This window comes from Phytophthora parasitica (genome assembly GCF_000247585.1).
Source record: "Phytophthora parasitica INRA-310 unplaced genomic scaffold supercont2.60, whole genome shotgun sequence".
NCBI classification, from domain to species: Eukaryota; Oomycota; class Peronosporomycetes; order Peronosporales; family Peronosporaceae; genus Phytophthora; species Phytophthora nicotianae.
This window is the reverse complement of record NW_008649046.1, coordinates 263749-283989: the sequence shown is the minus strand read 5'-3', so window position 1 is coordinate 283989 and position 20241 is coordinate 263749. Positions and strand designations below refer to the sequence as shown.

Genomic DNA, 20241 nt, shown 5'->3' with positions numbered 1-20241 from the left:
CAAGCGGCTTCCCAGGTAAACAAGATGTGAATCTACAAGGAATTTAGTAAAGTACCACACCGGCAAGCCTCCGGAAGGCACGCGTTGGTGATCGTAAGTTCTGACGATATTATCTACTGGTCACTCTTCGATTCACCATTGCTATCAGGAGCAGACCTCAAGGTCACCGCGAAATTTATAATCGAATGAGGATTCTTGTTTACTTGGCGTTGTTGTACCGCATGTGCGTAGAGCAACCAGTTACCAAGTTGAAGGTACAGTTTAGTGTAGTGCGAATCGAGCAGCGAAGTGTCACGCTTGGCAGTCAATATATTTCCGGCGGTGAACTTTCATCTCCACTACTAAAGCGCCTAACAACATTAAAACATGTATCGATTTGTTGTTTGCTGCGGCGGATGTGGCGCTGTCGATAACGCGGTTGGCAGCGAGGCTGCCGGCTGCCAATTTCGTTTAGGCCGACCACTGGTGTTCGCCACACTAAACAAAGCTATGTTCGTGGAGGGAAGAGGCACAGATGGTGCAGCGAAGCGGTATAGCCATGAAACATACGATCGAGTGGCGCGTGCCTGCAACAACCACGCTGACTCGAAGCGGCGATTCGCGCTATACTGGTGGTCATTTAGCGTATTAGCGCAGCCCTCCGTCTATTAGCGTCCCAACATAGCGTGGGGAAGGCGCCAGCCATGGCCGTGGAGTTGACTCACGAGGTATTGGGAGCTCATCTCCCGCCATTTTCTTGCGTAGCGGTTCTGTTCACGTTGCAGTTGGTCATGGGTGGGACGGCCTCATCAGATATCCATAGACAAGCAGACCACTACGCACTTATTTTCCTGTTTGAAATATTTGTCACCTCCATAACTTGCTCCACAAATTTTCTTCTTTTTGCAATAACTTCCCTCTTTGACCACATGTACCTTCATAAAATGATGTTGTGGATAGTTATGGAAAGAAGGTGAGTATGTCCTCATTCCCACAACACCCAGCAGCGATGATTAGGCCGCACCATTCACAGTTCTGCCAACAACACCAACAGCTACCAAGCCAACCAAGACTACCAGGCAAGCATGATGCGAATGATGTATCACGCTCAGAGCCTCCCCGACGACGAAATGCGTCCAGCGTCGCCTCCAGGCAAACCTGGCGCCAACAGCATGCTGCTTGTACCGGACCTGCAGCCGCTGCGCATGTGGCCATGCCACTACGCCAAGGCGGCGGACGCTCTGGGTTTCCTCAAGGCCATCGACCACCTAGAAGTGAATGAGACGGTCAAACGCCAGGGCAAACTCTGCTACGTGGTGCAGGTTTTCCTCAAGAACCCGGAGATCCGCATCCCAACGTCACGCAACTCAGCTAATCGCCGCTCGTCCGCCGCGGCCGACACGTCTCCGCAACGCCGTCAGAGCGTCACGGAGATGCCGACGCCCTCGTCAGCCCCGCAGGAGTCGGACTACGCTTTGGAGCGCGAGTTCTCCGAGTTCGTTAAGCTTCGCTATAACATCTGGGTACACGCACAGCAGCCGCGTCCCTCGCGCGGCTGCATCTACTGCGATGACATCACGGCGTTCGTAGGCGACTCGAGCAAGCGTCCATCGGGTATCATGGAGAAGATTTGGGCCACCAAAGCCCACCGGAAGGACATGATGGAGGCGTATTTGAACCGTATGGTGGCACTCGCCATCGGTCGGGGCGGCGACGGCCAGCGAAGTCCGCACTGCCACGGCTTCGACCACATCCCATATCGCCTCGTACGTTTTCTCAAGAAGTCCGGGGAGATCAACCACCTGCGCTGAAACGAAGTTAGGATTTAATCTATTGGACGAAGAGTGGGCGTGTAGAGGGAGGGGGCTATTGCTCCTTGTTTGGACACAGGCCACAGATACATATATTTATTCAGTTGATGCAGAAGCACAATAGCTACGTTGCATATGGGGCCGATAGCATTATTTGTGGGAGTCACAACGACGTGCATTCAAGCATGAAGCGGTAAGAAATTCCTCACATGGAGTTCCTGCAAGGAACCCAAGTGGGAACAGCAGATGCCGGTGCTCAGCATCTTCAATAATGGGCACATCGACATGATATCAAGCAACTTGAAGCTGGTAATGTAGCCCAAGCAGCAATTTTTACCACTAAAGTCGAGTACTATAAGCTACGCTTGTGGGATAAAAATTCATTCGCGTTTGCAGACGTCTTGGTTCGCATACTCCACTAGCATTTACAGCACTGTGTGCGTCAGAAGAAAAAAAACGATTGGTAGACATTCCACTTACCAAAATGGTTATGAAAACCCCCGTGTTCAGCTTTTGAATGTGAGCGCTGTGGTGTGGACGTGCACCAGAATCTTGGCGCACCGAGGAAGAACAGTCAAGGCTATGCGCAGGCATGTCTGGCAGTCAAGTTGCTGCGAATATTTTACGAAGTAGTAGATATAAGTTGTATCATACAACGTTGGACGGACAGCAACGCGAAGACTACGCAGTGTTGAAATGCTGCTACATCTGTATTGGACATCGATCGCCATTGACTGTTAACAAGTACCATCGCTTCAGACCATCGCAACACTTCGGCGTCTGTGCCACTTCAGCGTGCGCTTGAATAGGTGGCTGTCGCCAAACAGCAGCAGCTCGTGGCCACATGTCCATATTGCCACTCCATCTCTTGTTTCTGTTTGCGTGATTGCTTCCGCCGACCAACGGTGTTCATCAAGCTCTACAAGATTTGGGGTATCCCAAATCGGATGTAAATACCGATCGCAGGACGTGCGATGCCTTGGCTTCTAGTCCCTCCCAGTCCTTGTCGAACAGTTCGTCCAGCTGTGTGTTCTACGTCGAATGAGGCGACATAGTCTAGGAACGACAAATTGCTGGGGGTGATCATGGAGATTACGAAGGTAGGATGGCACTGAGTGATGGTCAGGTTGAACACCGACCAATGTAATATTTCCAGCATAGCAATCAATTGGATTGGACGGGTGATACAGGCAGGGGCTCAACTCAGCTCACCATGCAACGCCAGTGTCAAATTGTCTTCGCCCCAACCATTCCATTACCATGAGCTTCAGCTCGAGCACAACAATGATGTCCAGCCCGACCTCATCAACCAGTCAGCTTCGACCTCTCAGCGTCGCGTTGATGGCTGTGCACGCTGGGGGAAAGCATCGCGACCTAGTCCGTTGGGGATTGCACGAAGTCGAGTCGATTTCGGTGGCATCAACGTCAAACAGCGAGAATTTGACTGATTCGCACGCCGAAGTCACAGTCTTCATGAAGACAACGCTATCACTTCGTGGCTCTCACGACCCAGTGCATCGCAGTAAGAAACAACTTGCCGACTTCGAAGCCCTCCGTGCAGCAATGTGTCATGCCGTGGACGTGACTCATTTGCTGTCGCGCTGCAGCTTCTGCAAAGCGATAAAGGCACGCTGCGCTGCGAATGCTCAGGAACTCAACGGTTCTCTCGACGGGCAAGCAGACTGGACTCATTTCATTCTGGAGCAGTTCATGAACGACATCCTCGCGCTTCTTGTCCCTCTTCGCTGCTCGTCCGACAAACGCGTGTGTTGCGGAAAGCTACAATGCTGGCAACTTGTATCCCAATTTCTTTGTCAGTAAAATGTGATAATGCTGCTTCGTTTTGATGTATGTGAACTTCAACTTGAGTCATAATTTGGTAAGTGTCATTTCAAATGGTTCGACTAGCGCACACACGTACAGGATACCCTCGTCCTAATCCTGGTCCAGGTCTCGGGACGAGAAGATACTCCTGGTTATTAGAGGGCGTTTGAACAAACTTGATCTGACAGGAGTTTGTCGATTCAACAGTGGGCACTCACTCATCTAATCGAGCGGATTACAACTGTAGCTCTTCGACCAAGAAAGTGATGAAGTCCTTGTAGCTTGCGGAGCATCGCGGCGACAGTGCTCTCTTACTGAGGGTCTTAGGATTCCTCAGAGAGCCGGGGCTCTTGCTAGTGTTGGTCGGCTGCGGCCGCGGGCATCGGAATCTCATCTCGAGACGAATCCGTCGGATTGGATGTCAGTCGTGTCATCTGACGGTCAGGTCCGTGATTGATGATGACTTGAATCCTTCGTTCACATACATCTATTTGCCTTTCTCTCGGCCCCATGGCTCACTTCAGAATTGGCCCCGTCCGGCTCATAATTCCAGCCATGCAGACACAAGAACAAGCAAAGGGTTTAACCCGCTCGTCTTCACGATCAATCTTTCCTGTCGAAACGAGAACGTCACCAAATGCCTCCACCTCCCAGCGTCGTCAGCTGACACTTCACGAAATCGAGAGTCTGGTCGTTTCCGGTGCCACATCGCGTCGTGAGGGCACAAAGTTGCTTACGTACTACACACTTGACGTGTACACCGGGATCTCGACTCCCAGCTCAAAAGACATTGACGCAGCGCGTACTCAGTTAAATGATAGTGAGGACACTCGGCCGCCAGCCTACAGGGTGGAGAAGACGCTAGTGGACTTTGATAATCTCCGTCAAGCGCTTTTCAACGCGTCCCACTTGGCACACACATCCGTCTCCTGTGAATTTTGCAAGGAGATGATGCTGTATATTGACACCGGCGACAAAAAGTTCGGTAGCAGCGTGCTTCAGCGTCTCGTTGGTCGCGAAAAGATCAAACGGTCGCTGCAGCAGTTCGTGGACGGTGTTGTAGACATCCTGATCCACTTTGCCTGTACGGAAGGAACACCGTGGTGTTCTGGCCAAGTCCAGAGCCACCAAGTCGTGCGTCAATTCCTTCTACCTCGTGCTTCGGATAGCTGAAGCCTAACGCCAGGACACCACCTTGGACGAACTCTATTAATTCTTGCTACTCTCTTGAATATCATATCTTATGTTTCCTGCAGCTGACTAGTATTTGTCTTGCATTTTACCGACATAATAGTCACTACATGTACACGTTAAGAAACAAGTAGAATGTATGTTACGTGAAACGAGCGCGTAAGTAAGTGAGTCAAACGACGAGCACAAAGCCTCGACGCCTGCGCGGACTCTTCGTCCTTAGAATGCCCAAGTGAGCTGCATGAAAAGCAGCGTGGCGTCCCTATCTCCTGCGTCGTAAAGGAGTTCCTTTCACGCTAGGCGGGTACGCTCGCAAAAGGACAATCGGCTCCGCGTCCCTATTTCCTGCCATCATGATGGCGGGCGGGTACGCTCAATTCTGCCTGGGTCATTGACCCGTGGCTAGTTGAGCCTTCTGGACGTGGCGCGTCAGCATTCCGCCGGGCGTGCATCGGTCATTTCTATTCCGACGGAAGCGTATTATACTTCATCACGCGGTTGCATGAAGCGAGCCATGATGGCAGCAAACTCCGGGTGATCCTCTGCGCCCAGCTGAGCGGCGAAGCGCATCAGCTGGTTCAGGAACGAGCTCAGCGGCTCCATCTGCAGGGTCATACCGCCCTGCCACGACGGGGCAAGCAGGCGTGGCCGTTCCCAGCAGTAAGCCATGTACGTTGCCACACGTTTGCAGTGCGCGCAGTGGCCGCCACGGCCCACAGTTGACTGGATCTGTGAGCGCAGCTTTTTCAGCTCTGCGAATGTGCACCGGAACGAGTAGTCCGGGGTGCGCTCCTGCAAAGGTTGAGACTGGACGGTGGCGGTCGAGCGGAAGTATACGTGCACGGTAGCGTTGATGCCTTTGTGGCTGTCCGACGTGGTGAGGATGTCGGCGACGGGCTCAGGGAGCGAGTGGTTGCACGGATCACCGCCCATAACGGGCACCAGCGGTTGAATCGTTAGCGACCGCAGCATATCGGTCAAGTCGTGGAAGAATTCTAAGGGATAATTCAAGAATGAAACGTGGGGTGCCTCGATACACAAGTAGAAACGCGTGCCGATGGCGAAGACAACTGCAACACAACCACGAGAACTCTTCTCTCTCTGTAGATTCGGTCACTCTCGCACGAATCTCGCACCGCGTGCGTGGCGGGTGGACATGCGACGCGCCAGCTCTGACAGCTTCAAGCACAAACGACTGGCCCGCACGCGCATTCTGGAAGCGGTACATGTACAGCACCGTCACATATTCAAGTGAGAGGATTTGCAGGGCGAGCGACATGCCCAGTCGTTATTGTCCGGAAGGCTTTGGTTGCGGATGATGTGGCCGCTGCGGAGCCGCTGAGGTGTCTATCTTGTGCAGTGTGACCTGTACGTGAAAACAAGGGGCAGATTGACCGTGACAACAAGTCTGGCGGCAAGGTGGTTGGCTGTTGCCATCGCACCGGACAACAATGTGGTGGATGCATAGGCAAGGATAACCTTCCCGTCTCTGTCTCAGTGGGGGCCATCATCGCTTGAAGCCCATGCTGAGGCTTTGAAAGGCTTTGTGCACACAAGAGGAAGGGGTTGTGCTAAGAAGTTCCTAGTAGGAGCATAACAGCCTTTTACGCCGGTTGCCGAAGCGAAGCGTGCGCGAACACCAAAGCGACAGATAACCTCGAGAGTGGACACTATGCGGTCTCCATTGCACTTCAGAAATGGCTGTAGACGAAGATCGGCGCATCCCCTTTTCTAGTCGGTATGTATACAGTATCATTGCACTGGAATAATTATTATCCGGCGTTTTCCGGTGCGAGTCTAATCTGCAAGATTAGATGCATCGAGTCGGAGTTCTAAACATTCGGGTTTGATGAGCGACGAACGCTGCACCACAGCTTCGAAGCTGTCCGCTTCGCAAGTCATGGCGCCTCAACTTAGCTGCTGTACCTCATTTTCAGTTTTAACGTGAAGCAAGCGTACAACTAAGACTTTTTATCACCGTGTCACCATGTTACCACCGCTCTCCAACAAGCTGGGCTCAAACCTTCAACTGCTGGTACCAGTCACAATTACACCTTCCATTGTGTCGGCTCGACGAAATGCACTGCTGGAACTCAAGAAAGTCGACGCGGTTCAAGTGCGTCGCGCTGGAAATGACAAGAAAGACTGGTTCGTCGTCGAAGTATTCGCCGACTCTGCGAGTTCGGACCCCACCAGTACGGATAATGAAGGAGTGCAGGACGATGCAAGGCTACGCAGACCGACCGTCCGGATCGAACGGACGTTGCTAGAGTTTGTGGATCTTCGCAACAAAGTGTACAATATCGTCCACGACGCGCATCGCTCGGAACCTTGCGAGTTCTGCGCGGGGTTCATGGACCAGGTCGTGTTTGGGGCGAATCCCGACGGATTCCTTGTCGGCTTGTTCGGTGGCAAGCGGTTAGCACGTACAGTGGAGAAGTTCGTGGAGGAGATACTTTCGCTTACCGTTCAGCACACCTCCATCGACGCTCGAGGCTGCTGTTCCGGACAGACCACTGTACCTCAAATCGTCCACGCCTTCCTTTTCAATGCAGCAAATGAAGCTGCCTAGACTGCGATAATAGCTAGCCATGTCCACAATTCTTGTCCGTGTCGTAAGGTGTATCACCGAATAATCGATCCAACTTAATCGCTTTCTCGATGCATCATTGAAGTCGATGCGAAGCACCATTTGATTGTGTCCACAACAAGTATACGCTGTATACACCGACCATCACACGGTTCAGTTGATGTTTAGATGTAGCTGCGCGTGCCTACGCCCTACGCATTTGAAGCCCTTGGAAGCCAACCGAGGGGACCTGCCACGCCATTCTCAAATGTGCCAGGCACTCGCAGCGTCTTCCAGTATTTTGTCCCAGTGGTGGCGTGTGATTTCATCTCGACAATGCTGCCAAACCTGTCGAGCAAATGCAAGCTGCAATTGCTGATCCCCGTGTCCATCGAGCCCGCGTGGGTGTCAGCGCGGCGACAGGCGTTGCTAAAGCTTAAGACCATCGTGGATATCCGCGTGTCGAGTCGCAAAGGCAAGCGTAGCAACGCTCTCTACACGATCGAGGTTTTCCGTAGCTCCGTAGACAGCGAGAGCCCCATCAGCGCGGATCGTAGACCGCTAAAGGCGGCAGTGCGAACGGAGAAGACCTTGGGCGAATTCGCACAACTGCGGGGCGGCATTTACGACGCTGCATGGTCAGCTCACGACTATACGCACTGCGAATTTTGCGCCGAGCTGGTCGAGCTCTATGTGCTGGGCAGTGTCGACCCGGAAGCGTTGACGCTGCGGCTTATGGGCGAGGAGAGAGCACTCCGCAAGCTCACCAAACTGGTCAATGACCTGCTTGCCCTCACCGTGCATAACTCGTCAGTTGACGGCGGCGAGGTGTGTTCAGGTCAAGCTCATATTCCTCAGATGCTGCACAACTTCCTATTTGACACTGAACCAGAAGACACGCACACCGCGTAGAACAAACCTCAAGTACACCCGCTAGTAGTGTAAATATCTTGTCATCTTTCTTCTCTTGTTACCTCGACGTTAAATTATACCGAGCGAGTCTTCGTACTCGCGCTTAAGAAAGTCCTGCAACATCTCGGCCACTTGAACCCGCACTTTACAGTGCTTAGCTACAGCAGACGTCTCGTGAGTGATACTCCCGCTCGTTAGCATCAGTAGATCGTTCACGAACGCTGTGAGCAGCGCGAATCGCTGCTCCTTGTTGCCACACATCCGCCTTACAGTCCAATTCCGGTGCTTCGGGCTGAGAACAACACGCAACAGGTCCTGGCAATCCACGCACGTCTTCACGTGCGCTGCATCGGCTCTTACGAGCGCCGTGACGCGGTCCCGCAACTGGCGGAACTCCGAGAAACGGCGCTCCACTACAAAGTCCGGCTGACGCTCAGCCATCATTACGGCGTGCATGGCCTCCACCGATAGTTTGGAGGCGGGCGTGACCTTATACACGCCCTCCGAGCGGCGGCGCTGCGCCTCGCTGCGGTGGAGGAAGACGGAGGCGACGTACAAGCGATGGCCATCGCGACGGAGCTTCTTGGCCACTCGCACGCACTCGAAACGCTGCAGCGGGAGGAAGGAACCGCTGCGGCTGCGGGTTTTCGGGGAAGGTGTGGATGGAGAAGATCCGGCTGCGTGGAGAGCCACGACCGCAGCTTGGGTCGGCGTGAAGACTCGCGGAGACGTTGCCGCGGAGGTCGGCGCCATGATAAAACAAAATGGAAGGATTCGTAGAATGGCCAATTGTAGGCTTATGCGATGGTACGCCGTCCCATCAACAGAAATCTAGTCCCCCAATATCGTTGGTCGGAAAGACGACGGTTTGATCGTCGCCGGATTGAACTTGATGGAGTGATTCGAGCACGGAGGTGAGCATGGGGGCTCCCTTCGCTTTAATGTTAGGACTTTGAACTCGGTCTTCTTCAGACTGAGAAATGTAGCAATTTTCAAAGATTGGAGCCATCGTCGAATGCTCTCTTGCATGCCAAATAAAAATGTCACCCACAGACAAATGCCTTGCTCTCTCTTTCGCGCGCCACACCCTCATTCGTCTTGAATTATCACGCCCGACCATGATAGCTTTCACCATGAAGCGCCGAGGAAAGCTGCACTCGAGTCAAAGTGGCTGCGATTTGAGGTGGCTACATCCTCACTGCAGTAATGTGCTAGGATGGTCTTGAATGGTCTTGAAGCGATTCTGTAGGCTTGGAACAGCGATCTATGCGGCGATCTTGGGCCAACAGCGGCCATCTGGGCGGAGACTCGATGACGGCCTTTGGTTCACAAGAGATTGCGCCCAACCGCAGCAATCTGTTTGCGCTGTAAACTTCAGTTTACGCACAACCTTCAACTTGTCGTGAACAGTTCAGCGGGCCTACCTTATGATTTTCAATACCTTTCATATCTGCTTCTCAACGCTTTCATTTCACATTGAAACTCTATTTTTATAATCGATCCCTTCCGAAACAGCTTCTTTTCTATTCAACTATCATTTTTGAATATTCTGTACTTCAATTGATTGCTCTTTGTTGCTGGCATGCAAATCAGTGCCGCAAAATCCGTTGCCATGTTCCGTGTGTGTTTCGCTCGGCGACGCTGTCTGCCGCGCGACGTTGTCCGCTGCGAACCAAACGACAGCAACTCCATTCATCTCAGGAATCTAGGTCGCTGACAAATTCGCGTTGCCATCACAATGCCTCGACAGGCTTCGCTGAAATGGCTTCACTACATTGTAACGTCGCCAGATTCTGGCGCCACGCAGTGATATATGCTGCTACCTTTCGTTACTGGTACTTTGCGTTGTCCGAAGGCCACAAACTCCCGCAGAAAGCAACCCCAAATTGCCTTTTGCAGACTGGTGTCACACAGTGAAGCAGCGTCAAGAGTGTTGGTCGGACCGCCTTTCCGACCCACGATGACCGCAAACACCCGCACCCGAAATACACATGCATGCTCCGATCATCTCAATGATCGCGGCATAAGCTGGTCCCTGCTGCAAAGCCTATTCGATGCACCAAAGGCAGTGGAGCTCGCGCTATAGACTGCTGCAGTGCTGGACGGAGACCACGCCAAAACAAGCTCACCAAGGGAGTGCAATGAAACCCCTACCCGCAGATTATGACATACTGGTGACGACCATAATTCAAACTTTCAGCCAATGATAGGTCGAATTTTACTTAAAACACCCTTCCATTGGATGAAAACTCCCGTCGGACCTTGCAGAGGCAGAGACACGGTAAAGCCGTATTACGCGCAGCCTGGCGAGCGGCCTGACTTCACACACACTCATTTTGGAATTCACCTCCAGTTGAATACCGCAACACTTTCCGATCCATAGTTTGCCAACCATGCCGCAGCCTGTCGCTATTGCCTCAGAGGAGCACGCGCCGCTGCAGCTGAACCTGATCCCGCGCCTGGCGCGCAAGGAGTCGCAGCGCGAGATGCCCGTGGACATCAAGGCGCCTCCGCTCACGCCCGTGCTCGTGGAGCCGCTGCGCTGGTCGGCGGCGTCCTTTTCGTTGTCGTTCCTTAGCAACATCGACCGCCTGGAGATCAACGAGACTGTGGAGCGCAACGGCGTCACGTACTACATCGTGGAGGTTTACCAGTTCCACTACAACTCGCGACTACCTACGAACGTCAACAACCCACGCATGGCCGTCACACGCCTGTCGGACGCCAGCGAGCAGCGCGAACCCGATTTCCGCGTGGAGCGACGGTACTCGGACTTCGCCAAGCTGCGTCACCAGATTAAGCTCTGGACCTGCCCCAACGCGCAGTGGACGTGCCAATACTGCTACGAGTACGGCCGCTACATGCGGTTCAAGATGCGCCAGCCGCGCCTTCTCACGTCGCTCACCAACACCAACGTCGAGAAGCGCAAGGACATGCTGCAGGAGTTCATGATCGACTTCATCGACCTCGCACAGAACCCGTCAAAGAACACGATTCACCGCTGCGAGGCCCACCAGCACGTGCCAGCTCTGTTAGAAAGCTTCCTCCGAGATTGAGACACTTCATAGTTTAGTCAGCGTTAGCATAATTTATCATCATACAGACTGTTTTCAACCAATCAGATTCATTGACCACAATCATGATCTTGATTGTGGCGTCCATAAAAAAAAATTGTTTATGGACGAGAGGGAGTTCGAGTTGATCTGCTCGCTGGACGCGTTCCCTGATGCCACGGGGCCGCAACTCTCCGTGTCGGAGGAAACGTTCTCGGTCATCAAGCGTCAGCTGCTCCATCACCAATACCGCTCCGAGTTGCGCCTCCACCGACAGGAAAAGACGTTGAAAAATTATGTAGCACGGTATAGCGCAGGTGAATCCATGCGTCAAATCGCCAAGTCCGTGAGTTTCTCACCGTGTATGATGGCGCGCGTGCTGCTGGATGCCAAGTACGGATGGAGTAAGACCACGATCTCCAACTTGTTTAAAGAAGCCATGAAGGACGAGAGCGAACTGGAGGCGGATGCGCCTAATCATCGAGGTCTCTCAGAGGACGAGTACTCTCGAGTCGTTCGAGAGGTAGGATAGTTGTTATTAGAGGCGCTGATATAAGCAGAACTCGACTCTAATCGCTTGTGAATCACTAGATCCGTGAATGTATTAGCAAGGACGAGATCGGCTCGCCGCTGGCTGACCGTATTCGCCACAATATGGGCGTCGAGTACGAGTATTTGCTGCTGGAGACGTTGCGTAACCGGCAATTGGTATTTGAGAGCGAAGATATGCTTCGTGAAAAGGGGTTATCCAAGACACCCGATGTGAGGCTATTGTTACCGATCGGAGTCAAGAGCTCGAAGACCGGGAAACTGCATGTAGTTAACTGGATCGACAGCAAGGCCATGTTCGGAGACAGACACACACATGAGACGGAGAATGCCAGTCAGGTGAGTAAAGAACTGCTGATATTGGCTTTGTTGCGAGTAGATGTCTGAATGTTTGTATGTGGTAACGCAGCTACAAGGATATGTGAATCGATATGGGCCCGGAATGGTGATTTATTGGTTCGGCCACGTCGCAGAGCTCAGCTCCGACAGCGATATCCTCATCACCGACACATTTCCGCAGGAAATTTCTCTTCCAGGAGCGTTTAACCCACTTGCATCCGTCACGAAGGTGCAAGAGGGTACGGAAGTGAAGTTGCAACCCGCCAAGATCCAAACGAACTTCGATGACGACTGGATTCCCGTCACAATTTGTGAATTGTAAGAATTGCAACAAGAGGAAGGCTGCATGTTTGTTTCTGTGATATACTTGTAATTTAGAGGGATATTTACTCAGTCCAACATGTGCGGGCTACTTGCACAAACTTATCTGCACCTATACATGAATACTGTCTAGCAATCTCTTGCATTGCTAAGCAAAAATGCTTCCAGCATCGCTGGTACGAGCTTCTGCGCCTCGCATTTGCGCTTTCCAAGCGTGGGTGCTCGACGTTGTCCCATTGCCACGAAGTCGTTGATAAATTTTGCAAGAATCTCCTTGCGTTTTTCCGTGCCAGAGGTGAGCTTGACGATGCCGCGTGGCTGGCTGTACTTGTAGCGGATGTAGACGAGGAAGTCCATGCAGTACTGGCATGTGCACTGCGGCATGTGGCTCACAGACTTCAGCACGTTCTCACGCAACTCCTCAAAATCAGCGAAACACCGTTCTACCTTGAATGTTGGGTGTGCTGCAGGGAGGCGGGTAGAGGTCGGACCGCATGTGCTCGCGGGAAGTCGTGACGCGGGTAGACTCAGATACACCTCAAGCTTATAGAACACGGTCTTGCAGTCGACGCGGGTCTCGCTGATCTCAATACGGTCCACACTGTTAAGGAAGCCCACGGACAAGCTCGTGTTCCAGCGGCGATGCGCCTCCAGGTCCAGTTGCAGACTGTGTTGCAGGCCATGTGGCCGCGGCACGGTGGGTAGTTCCACGTCTTCGCCGCTCGTGGCCGCCACCACGATGGCGCAGTCGTGAGGCATGAGCGTTTGCAGCTTCTGGAGCTGCTGACGATGGTGGTCGGCCACGCACATTGCAGTCGATGCGGTCATGCTTCTTTGGGTTGTTAGCTCTTCGAAGGAAATTGAGAAGTGAGAGCTGCGATGTTTTTGTTGGTGGCGAGTGACTCGAAATTACGCAATCGAGAATAGAACTGTTGATTACACGTGAAATGGCGCGAAAAAGGTGCAGGAGGATCAAAACTGAAGTTCCTGTCACATATTTTGATGACGTGCAGCACCTTGCGCGGCGCTGATTGGCTGTTGGAACGACCAAGCAGAAAAACGACCTTCACTCTGCATCTGTCTCTTTCCTGTTATGGCACAACAAATGACTTGACACCAATGCGAAAGGCGAAGCATCAATGAGGTGTGGACAAATGCATAGGCACGTACATGGCGTGACTGGTCCGCAGCGCTTGGCTGCGGTTCTCGTGATGAATCCAAAAGATTCTGCTGGTTGGCGTGCGAGAGTGACAGTTGGCGACCCAACGAGTCACATTGGTGCCTTTACGATGTCAGTACTAATGACTGCCAACAGTGCAGCGTTTTGAGCAATTCCGACGACGTTTTATAACTATAGTGCGTGTCGCTCTTGCACTCTACTCATATATTTCTTGTTAAACACGAAGAAGCTGGCCTGCAACCCGTGCGTGCATGGAGCTCACCACGCTGCTTTCCGGAACCGCGAGTCATTTGATGCAGTTGCACCTCGCTTCTGAAGAGGAGTCCAGGCGCTTTATATCGAGCACGCAGAGCCACTACAGCTGAACTAAGATGCCTGCACGATTCCTGACGATTCGCTTCGTACTAGGTACGCTCAAGCGAAAGGTTCGCCGTGCCAGAGCCGATCCGCAGTGGTTATATCTATATGGAGTGAGATCGTGTTCGTATTGTTTGAAGCAGTTAACACCGTTGGCGCTACAGCACATTTCCAAAAGCGGCATCATTTTGTGGCAAGTGGCATCATTTTGTGCTCTCCACCAGTAGTTAAGGGTTGAAGATTTCCATTTGTGTATGGCGACGCCATGAAAAGATGCTATGAATGCCACGTATCCGGTATCCAAGCACCAGCACGAAGATAGCATTGCCCGGCTCAGTCGAGCAAAATGCACCTTGACACGAGTGAAATGATACTGATGATCTCCCAGAGGGGTTATTACAGCTTCATTTTACCACTCGATAAACCTCCAAGGGTTCATTTTACGAAAGGCGCAATGGAAGACGAATCCCTTTTCCAAGTTGGCGAGAGTGTCGAGTTCTGGCGGGTCCTACTGCATTTGAGCGTCCTGGCTTTCTGTCTCGTGGTTTTCGGGAAAGCTCTTCATGGACTGGAGCACCAATTCCCACCCTCCGACAAGCATCAGCACATGATCAAGAAAGTGTACCGAGAACTCATGACTCTAGGATTGATCAGCTTCGGAATCAAGATCCTCGATGAAATACCCGGTTTTGTCAGTGAGAGCAAATCGATGCTAGCTTTCGAAGTGGCCGATCTAGCCATCTTCTTCCTCACACTCGCGCTCATCTTGCAGTCCACTGTCATCTCCCTGCTACTGCGAAACCAAAACGACCGAGCCGAACGCGCCGAGTTGATCACAACCCAAGATTTAGTGAACTCAGCTAACAACTCGAAAAATTCCGAACTAGAAAGACCATCATTCTTCGGAACGTTGTTTTGCTGCGGTAGATCAGCAAAACAAAGGTCAATCGACAAGGAGCTCATAGAATTGCGGTTGCTGCGTCGCTTGTTTCTGCGTCGCTTTGGGCTTCCACAACTTTTCCCGTTCTCCAAGTATCTGCGTCATGCTCAAGCAACTCAAATTTCTGACATGATCGAAGTGGAGCCGTCCATGTGGGTTGCTCTGCTTGGCGTGGCATGGGCGATATGCGGCGTGCTGAAGCTTCTTGAAATTCTGGACACGGCAATACCTGAGCGTCAAGAGCTTGTGGAAGCATTTTTCATGATTGCGTGGATATTACTGGTGCTCCACGTCATGGTGTTATTATACTTGCGCTCTTGTGTCCACTATCTGTTGCGGACTGCAACAGACCATGACAAAAACACACTGAGCTCAGACTTGAATACCATTGCTGAAGAGGAGACGAAGGCGCGGCAAAACGAGGACGCAGACAAAGCGTTGGAGATCATGAGCAGCATTCAGGAGCAACACGAGGAGTTCGAGTACCAACGACGCAACATCTCGGAGAAGCAGATCGATGGCGTTGCACCGGATTCCCCGAAGATCGACATTCGGTTCTTCTCGTACAAGGCATGGCACGTCGCGGTTATTCTCCTACTCGTTCTTAATGGGTTTCTCATCACGCTGTTCGTGCAATGTGTTTTGTATGATTTGGAAGAAATCTACGAAAACTTCGGTACTCTTGCTGTGGTGTTAGTGTCGCTCCCACTCGCGTTGAATACGTGTGTATTTCAACGTCACATCTTCTACGACTTCGTAATCGTCAGCAGCACGGTTCGCATTGACTCACATACACTCAGTGATGTGGTAGAAAACTTCAGGGAGATCGTACAGCTACGTTCGGAGTTCGCAACCTCACTGCATCAACACATGATGCAACATGAACTCACAATTGAAGACCTTCAGGAAGAATTGAAGGCACGAGACGCTACTGGTACCGGGTACATCGAAGTGGACGACCTCCGATCTGTACTGGGGAAGTTTGGTTTTCGCTTAACACGTTATCGCTTCAATAGTGTCGTGAAGCTACTGTTTGAGCTTCAGGAGACGATGGTCTCGTATGCTCAAGTGGTGCGTCTAGTGGTGATGGCTCAGAGCGAGAATCTCGTCGAAACTTTACCGGTTACTCAACATCCTGCACATCCGTTGCTGCGACCAAGTGTAATGGTATACGACCATGAAGGGCAACCCAGCATGCTCTCTCAGTCAAACTACAACTTGTACGCATCAACGCGACAGCTACCGATGCTTGGCGAGTCGAGTGTGGGGGCAGAACCCAAACCAGACGATTTTGTGAAGAGTGCGGTGAGTAGTTTTGCTCTTCACCCGATTTCACAGCGCGGTGTCAACCCAAATACGCAGTCAGCGATTGTGCGGCCTAGTGTCAGCTCTCAGGCACTGCACGACATGTTTAACCTACACGGACTACCGGACGCTCGATGGTAACTATCTGTAGCTAGTGTGGAGCGTGTGGTAGTCCGTGTAGGTAGAAAAAGCTGTTATAATAGCTTCATAGTAACCGATACAAGACTGGCGCCTCCCATGCATATTCGACAATTTCACAAGATTAATTCAAACTCCACCACCGCTGCGCTGTTTGAAGAGTTACTAGTATTTAACTGGTATAGAAGGTCGTATCTAGCACTGTCTTTATCGTGTTTACTTGCCTTGAAGGTCCGCCTGGGGAGGACTTTCATAAAATAATCGTGGCGGACCAACGTTGACGCTCCGTGGAGACCTTTATGCTGTATTTTTTTCGAAGCTCCGAATGATCATCCTTCGGCCACGCTACACTGTATCGATCGATTCGGTGGGCACAAATTGCATCGTGCTGTATGGAGTCCTTTCTCCCGTTCGCCTTAACGCCACAAACAACAGCTTCGGTCTGTACGGCTGTCCATTTCGATTCCATGACGTGTAGATTTAGGACGTCTTCGAGTCCAGTAAACCGCTTGCCCGTCTCATAGCAAGAGCGACGCCGTTGCCCAATGTCAATTTGGCATCCTAACGCTTGGCACACAGTGCAGCAAACATGAGTTTGCCCGGCTCATAGTCAACGTGCAACACACCCCGGCAAAGCCCATGATGGTGCCTTGCTCATCCGTAAAGCCTGGAGCTGCCATGGTATCCGTTCACCCTGAAAGGCTGTAGCTCATTTCACAAAAGCCAACATGGGAGGCGGATCGCTCTTCCAGGTCGGAGAGAATGTCGAGTTCTGGCGAGTGCTGGTGCAGTTGAGTATCCTGGCGTTCAGCCTCGTGCTTTTCGAGAAAGCGTTGCATCGTATGGAGCTCAAATTTCCCCCTTCTGACAAATACCAGCACATGCTCAAGAAAGTTTATCGAGAACTCATGGTCTTGGGTTTAATAAGTCTTGGACTCAAGATCTTGAAGGAGAGCCCCAATATCGACAGCTACAGCAAGACGATGCTGGCGTTCCAAGTGGCTGACTTAACCATCTTCTTCCTGGCACTGGCGCTTATCGTGCAGTCCACTGCCGTCTTCCAACTTCTGCGTAATCAGAACGACCGAGCCGAACGCGCAGAGCTCATGACAACTCAAGATCTCGTTCATTTATTGAATGAACCCAAGGACTCTGCTCCTTCATCCGCTCAAACGCTACTCTGTTGTGGTCGAGCAGCTAAGAAGAAGAACTATAGCAAAAGACTCGTGGAGTTGCGTCTTCTTCGACGTTTGTTTCTTCGTCGCTTCGGATTCCCTCAGCTCTTCCCGTTCTCCAAGTACTTGAGCCGAGCTCAAGCCAACCAGATCTCCCACATGATCGAAGTTGAGCCAATGATGTGGGTCGTGCTTCTTGCAGTAGCCTGGGCGATCTGTGGGATCCTCAACGTTCTTGAGGCACTTGATGCAGACATACCCGAGCGTCAGGAACTGGTCGAGGCGTTTATGTTCGTCGCGTGGATCTTGTTGCTTGTCCACCTCATGGTTTTCCTCTTCTTCCGCTCTTGTGTTCACTATCTCCTTCGTGTTGCCGGGTTCAATGATGACAAGAAGATCCTCATTGAGAACTTAAATACGATAGCTCAAGAGGAAGGCAAAGCCTGGCAGAATCAAGAAGCAGACAAGGCGTTGGAGATCATGAGTAGCATCCAAGAACAACACGAGGAGTTCGAGTACCAACGCGTTCGACGTCAACGCAAACTCCTTCAGCAAGGCCTCTACCACCGAACAGCAGCGACGATGGGTATCGCACACAAGAGTTCGGAGAAGCTGAGTGAGAGTATCAATGGCGTTGTACCGGACTCCCCAAAGATCGACATTCGGTTCTTCTCGTACAAGGCGTGGCACGTCTCGGTCATTCTCCTACTCGTTCTTAATGGGTTTCTCATCACGCTGTTCGTGCAGTGTGCAGTATACGATTTGGACGAGATCTACGAAGATTTTGGCGCATTAGCAACGGTTCTGGTCCCGCTACCACTCGTTCTTAACGCGTTGTACTTCCAGCGTCACATCTTTTACGACTTCGTCGTTGTGAGTAGTACGGTTCGCATTGACTCACATACACTCAGTGATGTGGTAGAAAACTTCAGGGAGATCGTACAGCTACGTTCGGAGTTCGCAACCTCACTGCATCAACACATGATGCAACATGAACTCACAATTGAAGACCTTCAGGAAGAATTGAAGGCACGAGACGCTACTGGTACCGGGTACATCGAAGTGGACGACCTCCGATCTGTACTGGGGAAGTTTGGTTTTCGCTTAACACGTTATCGTTTCAATAGTGTCGTGAAGCTACTGTTTGAGCTTCAGGAGACGATGGTCTCGTATGCTCAAGTGGTGCGTCTAGTGGTGATGGCTCAGAGCGAGAATCTCGTCGAAACTTTACCGGTTACTCAACATCCTGCACATCCGTTGCTGCGACCAAGTGTAATGGTATACGACCATGAAGGGCAACCCAGCATGCTCTCTCAGTCAAACTACAACTTGTACGCATCAACGCGACAGCTACCGATGCTTGGCGAGTCGAGTGTGGGGGCAGAACCCAAACCAGACGATTTTGTGAAGAGTGCGGTGAGTAGTTTTGCTCTTCACCCGATTTCACAGCGCGGTGTCAACCCAAACACGCAGTCAGCGATTGTGCGGCCTAGTGTCAGCTCTCAGGCACTGCACGACATGTTTAACCTACACGGACTACCGGACGCGCGTTAACATCCGTCCATATCGTCCATATCATACTCGGTGGGATAGTATAAATATCAATGTGCTTGAAGTAAAATGCCATAGCTAGATACTTATGTATCCAAAATATTTCTTTAGAGATGTTGTTCATAAAAAGCTGGTTGTTATGAATGCAGGAACATGAAGATTCATCGTACTTCGAAGTAGTATCTATAGCATGTTCAAAGCATGGCGTGTTCCACGTGTTCATGCTCTTAATGATACTTTGATTCAGTAGAATCGTTTCAGCCGTCACAATATGCGGATGATCTAAGTCACGTCTTCGCTGCTTTCGTTGAACACATTGCGTGTTTGCAAGCTGAGCACAGCCACCTCTGCTAATATCTGTTTTTACGGTGACGAGCGAATTTTCTCGTTCAACAAGAGAAGAAGAGCATGTGACGACCACAAAACACGAAAATGCCTCTTCCAGCGTCCAGACCTTGGTGTATACACCTTTCTACATAGGTGTATACTGAATCTCCTCTTTGTTGTTGAGCCTTGATTGTCTCTACCCAAACCATAATCTTCCGGGGATCCTTTTGTGAACATCCGATGCGTTTCAACGCTGACCTTTTAGTATCGACATGTGTTTGTACCCCTTATAACGAATCCTCTGGTGGCTACTTGAGCCAACTCGGTGGGTCAAAGCCTGAAACTTCATCATTTCGTGATGTGTCCGGGCCAGCCTTTAGCATCGCCACCACAAATTAAAGTTTGAAGCGCCTGTGTCTATCCGTAGCGATGCCATGAAAAGATGCGATTGTTGGCAAAGATCGTTGCTCCACGCCAGTCTTTAGCGTGATCGCGTTAACTCTTTGCCCGGCTCATAGGAAAATAGGGAATGGCAAGGTACAGAACGGATTATTGACGGCGGATTATTGTACGGCACCAACCAAATGCTCAGTTTTAGGATCTTGTAGGGACGTGTGGGAAGACTGCACAGCATCAGGATGGACCCTCGTTACTCCGTAAACCCTGAACTTTCAGGTCTGTAATGTTTGCCCACTCCGGAAGTACAAGAGGCGTTCGTGG

At 51.4% G+C, this 20241-nt stretch overlaps 13 protein-coding genes across 14 annotated transcripts; 9 read left to right on the top strand and 4 right to left on the bottom strand.

Annotated features, from left to right (window-relative positions):
* Positions 1–928: 928 nt before the first annotated feature.
* On the top strand, positions 929–2303 carry PPTG_16721 (hypothetical protein). Its single transcript, XM_008914487.1, has one exon. The coding sequence runs from the start codon at positions 1065–1067 to the stop codon at positions 1788–1790; it is 726 nt and encodes a 241-aa protein (XP_008912735.1). The 5' UTR covers positions 929–1064; the 3' UTR covers positions 1791–2303.
* Positions 2304–2957: 654 nt separating this feature from the next.
* On the top strand, positions 2958–3777 carry PPTG_16720 (hypothetical protein). Its single transcript, XM_008914486.1, has one exon. The coding sequence runs from the start codon at positions 3051–3053 to the stop codon at positions 3609–3611; it is 561 nt and encodes a 186-aa protein (XP_008912734.1). The 5' UTR covers positions 2958–3050; the 3' UTR covers positions 3612–3777.
* On the bottom strand, positions 3624–5910 carry PPTG_16718 (hypothetical protein). Its single transcript, XM_008914484.1, has one exon. The coding sequence runs from the start codon at positions 5775–5777 to the stop codon at positions 5286–5288; it is 492 nt and encodes a 163-aa protein (XP_008912732.1). The 5' UTR covers positions 5778–5910; the 3' UTR covers positions 3624–5285.
* On the top strand, positions 4118–4942 carry PPTG_16719 (hypothetical protein). The gene has a single exon (XM_008914485.1). It carries the CDS (start codon positions 4125–4127, stop codon positions 4785–4787), a length of 663 nt encoding a protein of 220 aa, XP_008912733.1. The 5' UTR covers positions 4118–4124; the 3' UTR covers positions 4788–4942.
* On the top strand, positions 5861–7497 carry PPTG_16717 (hypothetical protein). Its single transcript, XM_008914483.1, has one exon. It carries the CDS (start codon positions 6793–6795, stop codon positions 7375–7377), a length of 585 nt encoding a protein of 194 aa, XP_008912731.1. The 5' UTR covers positions 5861–6792; the 3' UTR covers positions 7378–7497.
* On the bottom strand, positions 6729–9643 carry PPTG_16715 (hypothetical protein). Its single transcript, XM_008914481.1, has one exon. It carries the CDS (start codon positions 9037–9039, stop codon positions 8356–8358), a length of 684 nt encoding a protein of 227 aa, XP_008912729.1. The 5' UTR covers positions 9040–9643; the 3' UTR covers positions 6729–8355.
* Positions 7530–8416, top strand: PPTG_16716 (hypothetical protein). Its single transcript, XM_008914482.1, has one exon. It carries the CDS (start codon positions 7711–7713, stop codon positions 8284–8286), a length of 576 nt encoding a protein of 191 aa, XP_008912730.1. The 5' UTR covers positions 7530–7710; the 3' UTR covers positions 8287–8416.
* Positions 9644–10590: 947 nt separating the features above from the next.
* PPTG_16714 (hypothetical protein) lies at positions 10591–11409 on the top strand. The gene has a single exon (XM_008914480.1). The coding sequence runs from the start codon at positions 10680–10682 to the stop codon at positions 11340–11342; it is 663 nt and encodes a 220-aa protein (XP_008912728.1). The 5' UTR covers positions 10591–10679; the 3' UTR covers positions 11343–11409.
* Positions 11381–12786, top strand: PPTG_16713. 2 transcript variants are annotated; one of them, XM_008914478.1, is made up of 3 exons: positions 11381–11862; positions 11931–12227; positions 12298–12786. In XM_008914478.1, the coding sequence occupies exons 1-3, from the start codon at positions 11464–11466 to the stop codon at positions 12547–12549; spliced, it is 948 nt and encodes a 315-aa protein (XP_008912726.1). In that variant the 5' UTR covers positions 11381–11463; the 3' UTR covers positions 12550–12786. The 2 variants fall into 2 exon arrangements, with proteins under 2 accessions (XP_008912726.1, XP_008912727.1); XM_008914479.1 differs by having other exon boundaries at positions 11931–12786.
* Positions 12544–13458, bottom strand: PPTG_16712 (hypothetical protein). The gene has a single exon (XM_008914477.1). The coding sequence runs from the start codon at positions 13374–13376 to the stop codon at positions 12678–12680; it is 699 nt and encodes a 232-aa protein (XP_008912725.1). The 5' UTR covers positions 13377–13458; the 3' UTR covers positions 12544–12677.
* Positions 13459–13777: 319 nt separating this feature from the next.
* On the top strand, positions 13778–16830 carry PPTG_16711 (hypothetical protein). Its single transcript, XM_008914475.1, has 2 exons — positions 13778–13839; positions 13958–16830. The coding sequence occupies exon 2, from the start codon at positions 14432–14434 to the stop codon at positions 16469–16471; it is 2040 nt and encodes a 679-aa protein (XP_008912723.1). The 5' UTR covers positions 13778–13839; positions 13958–14431; the 3' UTR covers positions 16472–16830.
* On the bottom strand, positions 13783–15005 carry PPTG_23970 (hypothetical protein). The gene has a single exon (XM_008914476.1). The coding sequence runs from the start codon at positions 14408–14410 to the stop codon at positions 14084–14086; it is 327 nt and encodes a 108-aa protein (XP_008912724.1). The 5' UTR covers positions 14411–15005; the 3' UTR covers positions 13783–14083.
* On the top strand, positions 16812–19313 carry PPTG_16710 (hypothetical protein). Its single transcript, XM_008914474.1, has one exon. It carries the CDS (start codon positions 17197–17199, stop codon positions 19195–19197), a length of 2001 nt encoding a protein of 666 aa, XP_008912722.1. The 5' UTR covers positions 16812–17196; the 3' UTR covers positions 19198–19313.
* The last annotated feature ends 928 nt before the right edge of the window (positions 19314–20241 follow it).

What these genes read in the sequence shown, in the direction of transcription:
- PPTG_16721 (XM_008914487.1), top strand. Translation starts at nt 1,065, where the DNA reads ATGATGCGAATGATGTATCACGCTCAGAGCCTCCCCGACGACGAAATG.
- PPTG_16710 (XM_008914474.1), top strand. Translation starts at nt 17,197, where the DNA reads ATGGGAGGCGGATCGCTCTTCCAGGTCGGAGAGAATGTCGAGTTCTGG.
- PPTG_16714 (XM_008914480.1), top strand. Translation starts at nt 10,680, where the DNA reads ATGCCGCAGCCTGTCGCTATTGCCTCAGAGGAGCACGCGCCGCTGCAG.
- PPTG_16720 (XM_008914486.1), top strand. Translation starts at nt 3,051, where the DNA reads ATGAGCTTCAGCTCGAGCACAACAATGATGTCCAGCCCGACCTCATCA.
- PPTG_16712 (XM_008914477.1), bottom strand. Translation starts at nt 13,376, where the DNA reads ATGACCGCATCGACTGCAATGTGCGTGGCCGACCACCATCGTCAGCAG.
- PPTG_16718 (XM_008914484.1), bottom strand. Translation starts at nt 5,777, where the DNA reads ATGCTGCGGTCGCTAACGATTCAACCGCTGGTGCCCGTTATGGGCGGT.
- PPTG_16717 (XM_008914483.1), top strand. Translation starts at nt 6,793, where the DNA reads ATGTTACCACCGCTCTCCAACAAGCTGGGCTCAAACCTTCAACTGCTG.
- PPTG_23970 (XM_008914476.1), bottom strand. Translation starts at nt 14,410, where the DNA reads ATGCTATCTTCGTGCTGGTGCTTGGATACCGGATACGTGGCATTCATA.
- PPTG_16713 (XM_008914478.1), top strand. Translation starts at nt 11,464, where the DNA reads ATGGACGAGAGGGAGTTCGAGTTGATCTGCTCGCTGGACGCGTTCCCT. An exon ending in ACTCTCGAGTCGTTCGAGAG is followed by an intron (nt 11,863 to 11,930) that starts GTAGGATAGTTG and finishes GTGAATCACTAG; the next exon opens with ATCCGTGAATGTATTAGCAA. An exon ending in AGACGGAGAATGCCAGTCAG is followed by an intron (nt 12,228 to 12,297) that starts GTGAGTAAAGAA and finishes GTGGTAACGCAG; the next exon opens with CTACAAGGATATGTGAATCG.
- PPTG_16716 (XM_008914482.1), top strand. Translation starts at nt 7,711, where the DNA reads ATGCTGCCAAACCTGTCGAGCAAATGCAAGCTGCAATTGCTGATCCCC.
- PPTG_16711 (XM_008914475.1), top strand. Translation starts at nt 14,432, where the DNA reads ATGCACCTTGACACGAGTGAAATGATACTGATGATCTCCCAGAGGGGT.
- PPTG_16719 (XM_008914485.1), top strand. Translation starts at nt 4,125, where the DNA reads ATGGCTCACTTCAGAATTGGCCCCGTCCGGCTCATAATTCCAGCCATG.
- PPTG_16715 (XM_008914481.1), bottom strand. Translation starts at nt 9,039, where the DNA reads ATGGCGCCGACCTCCGCGGCAACGTCTCCGCGAGTCTTCACGCCGACC.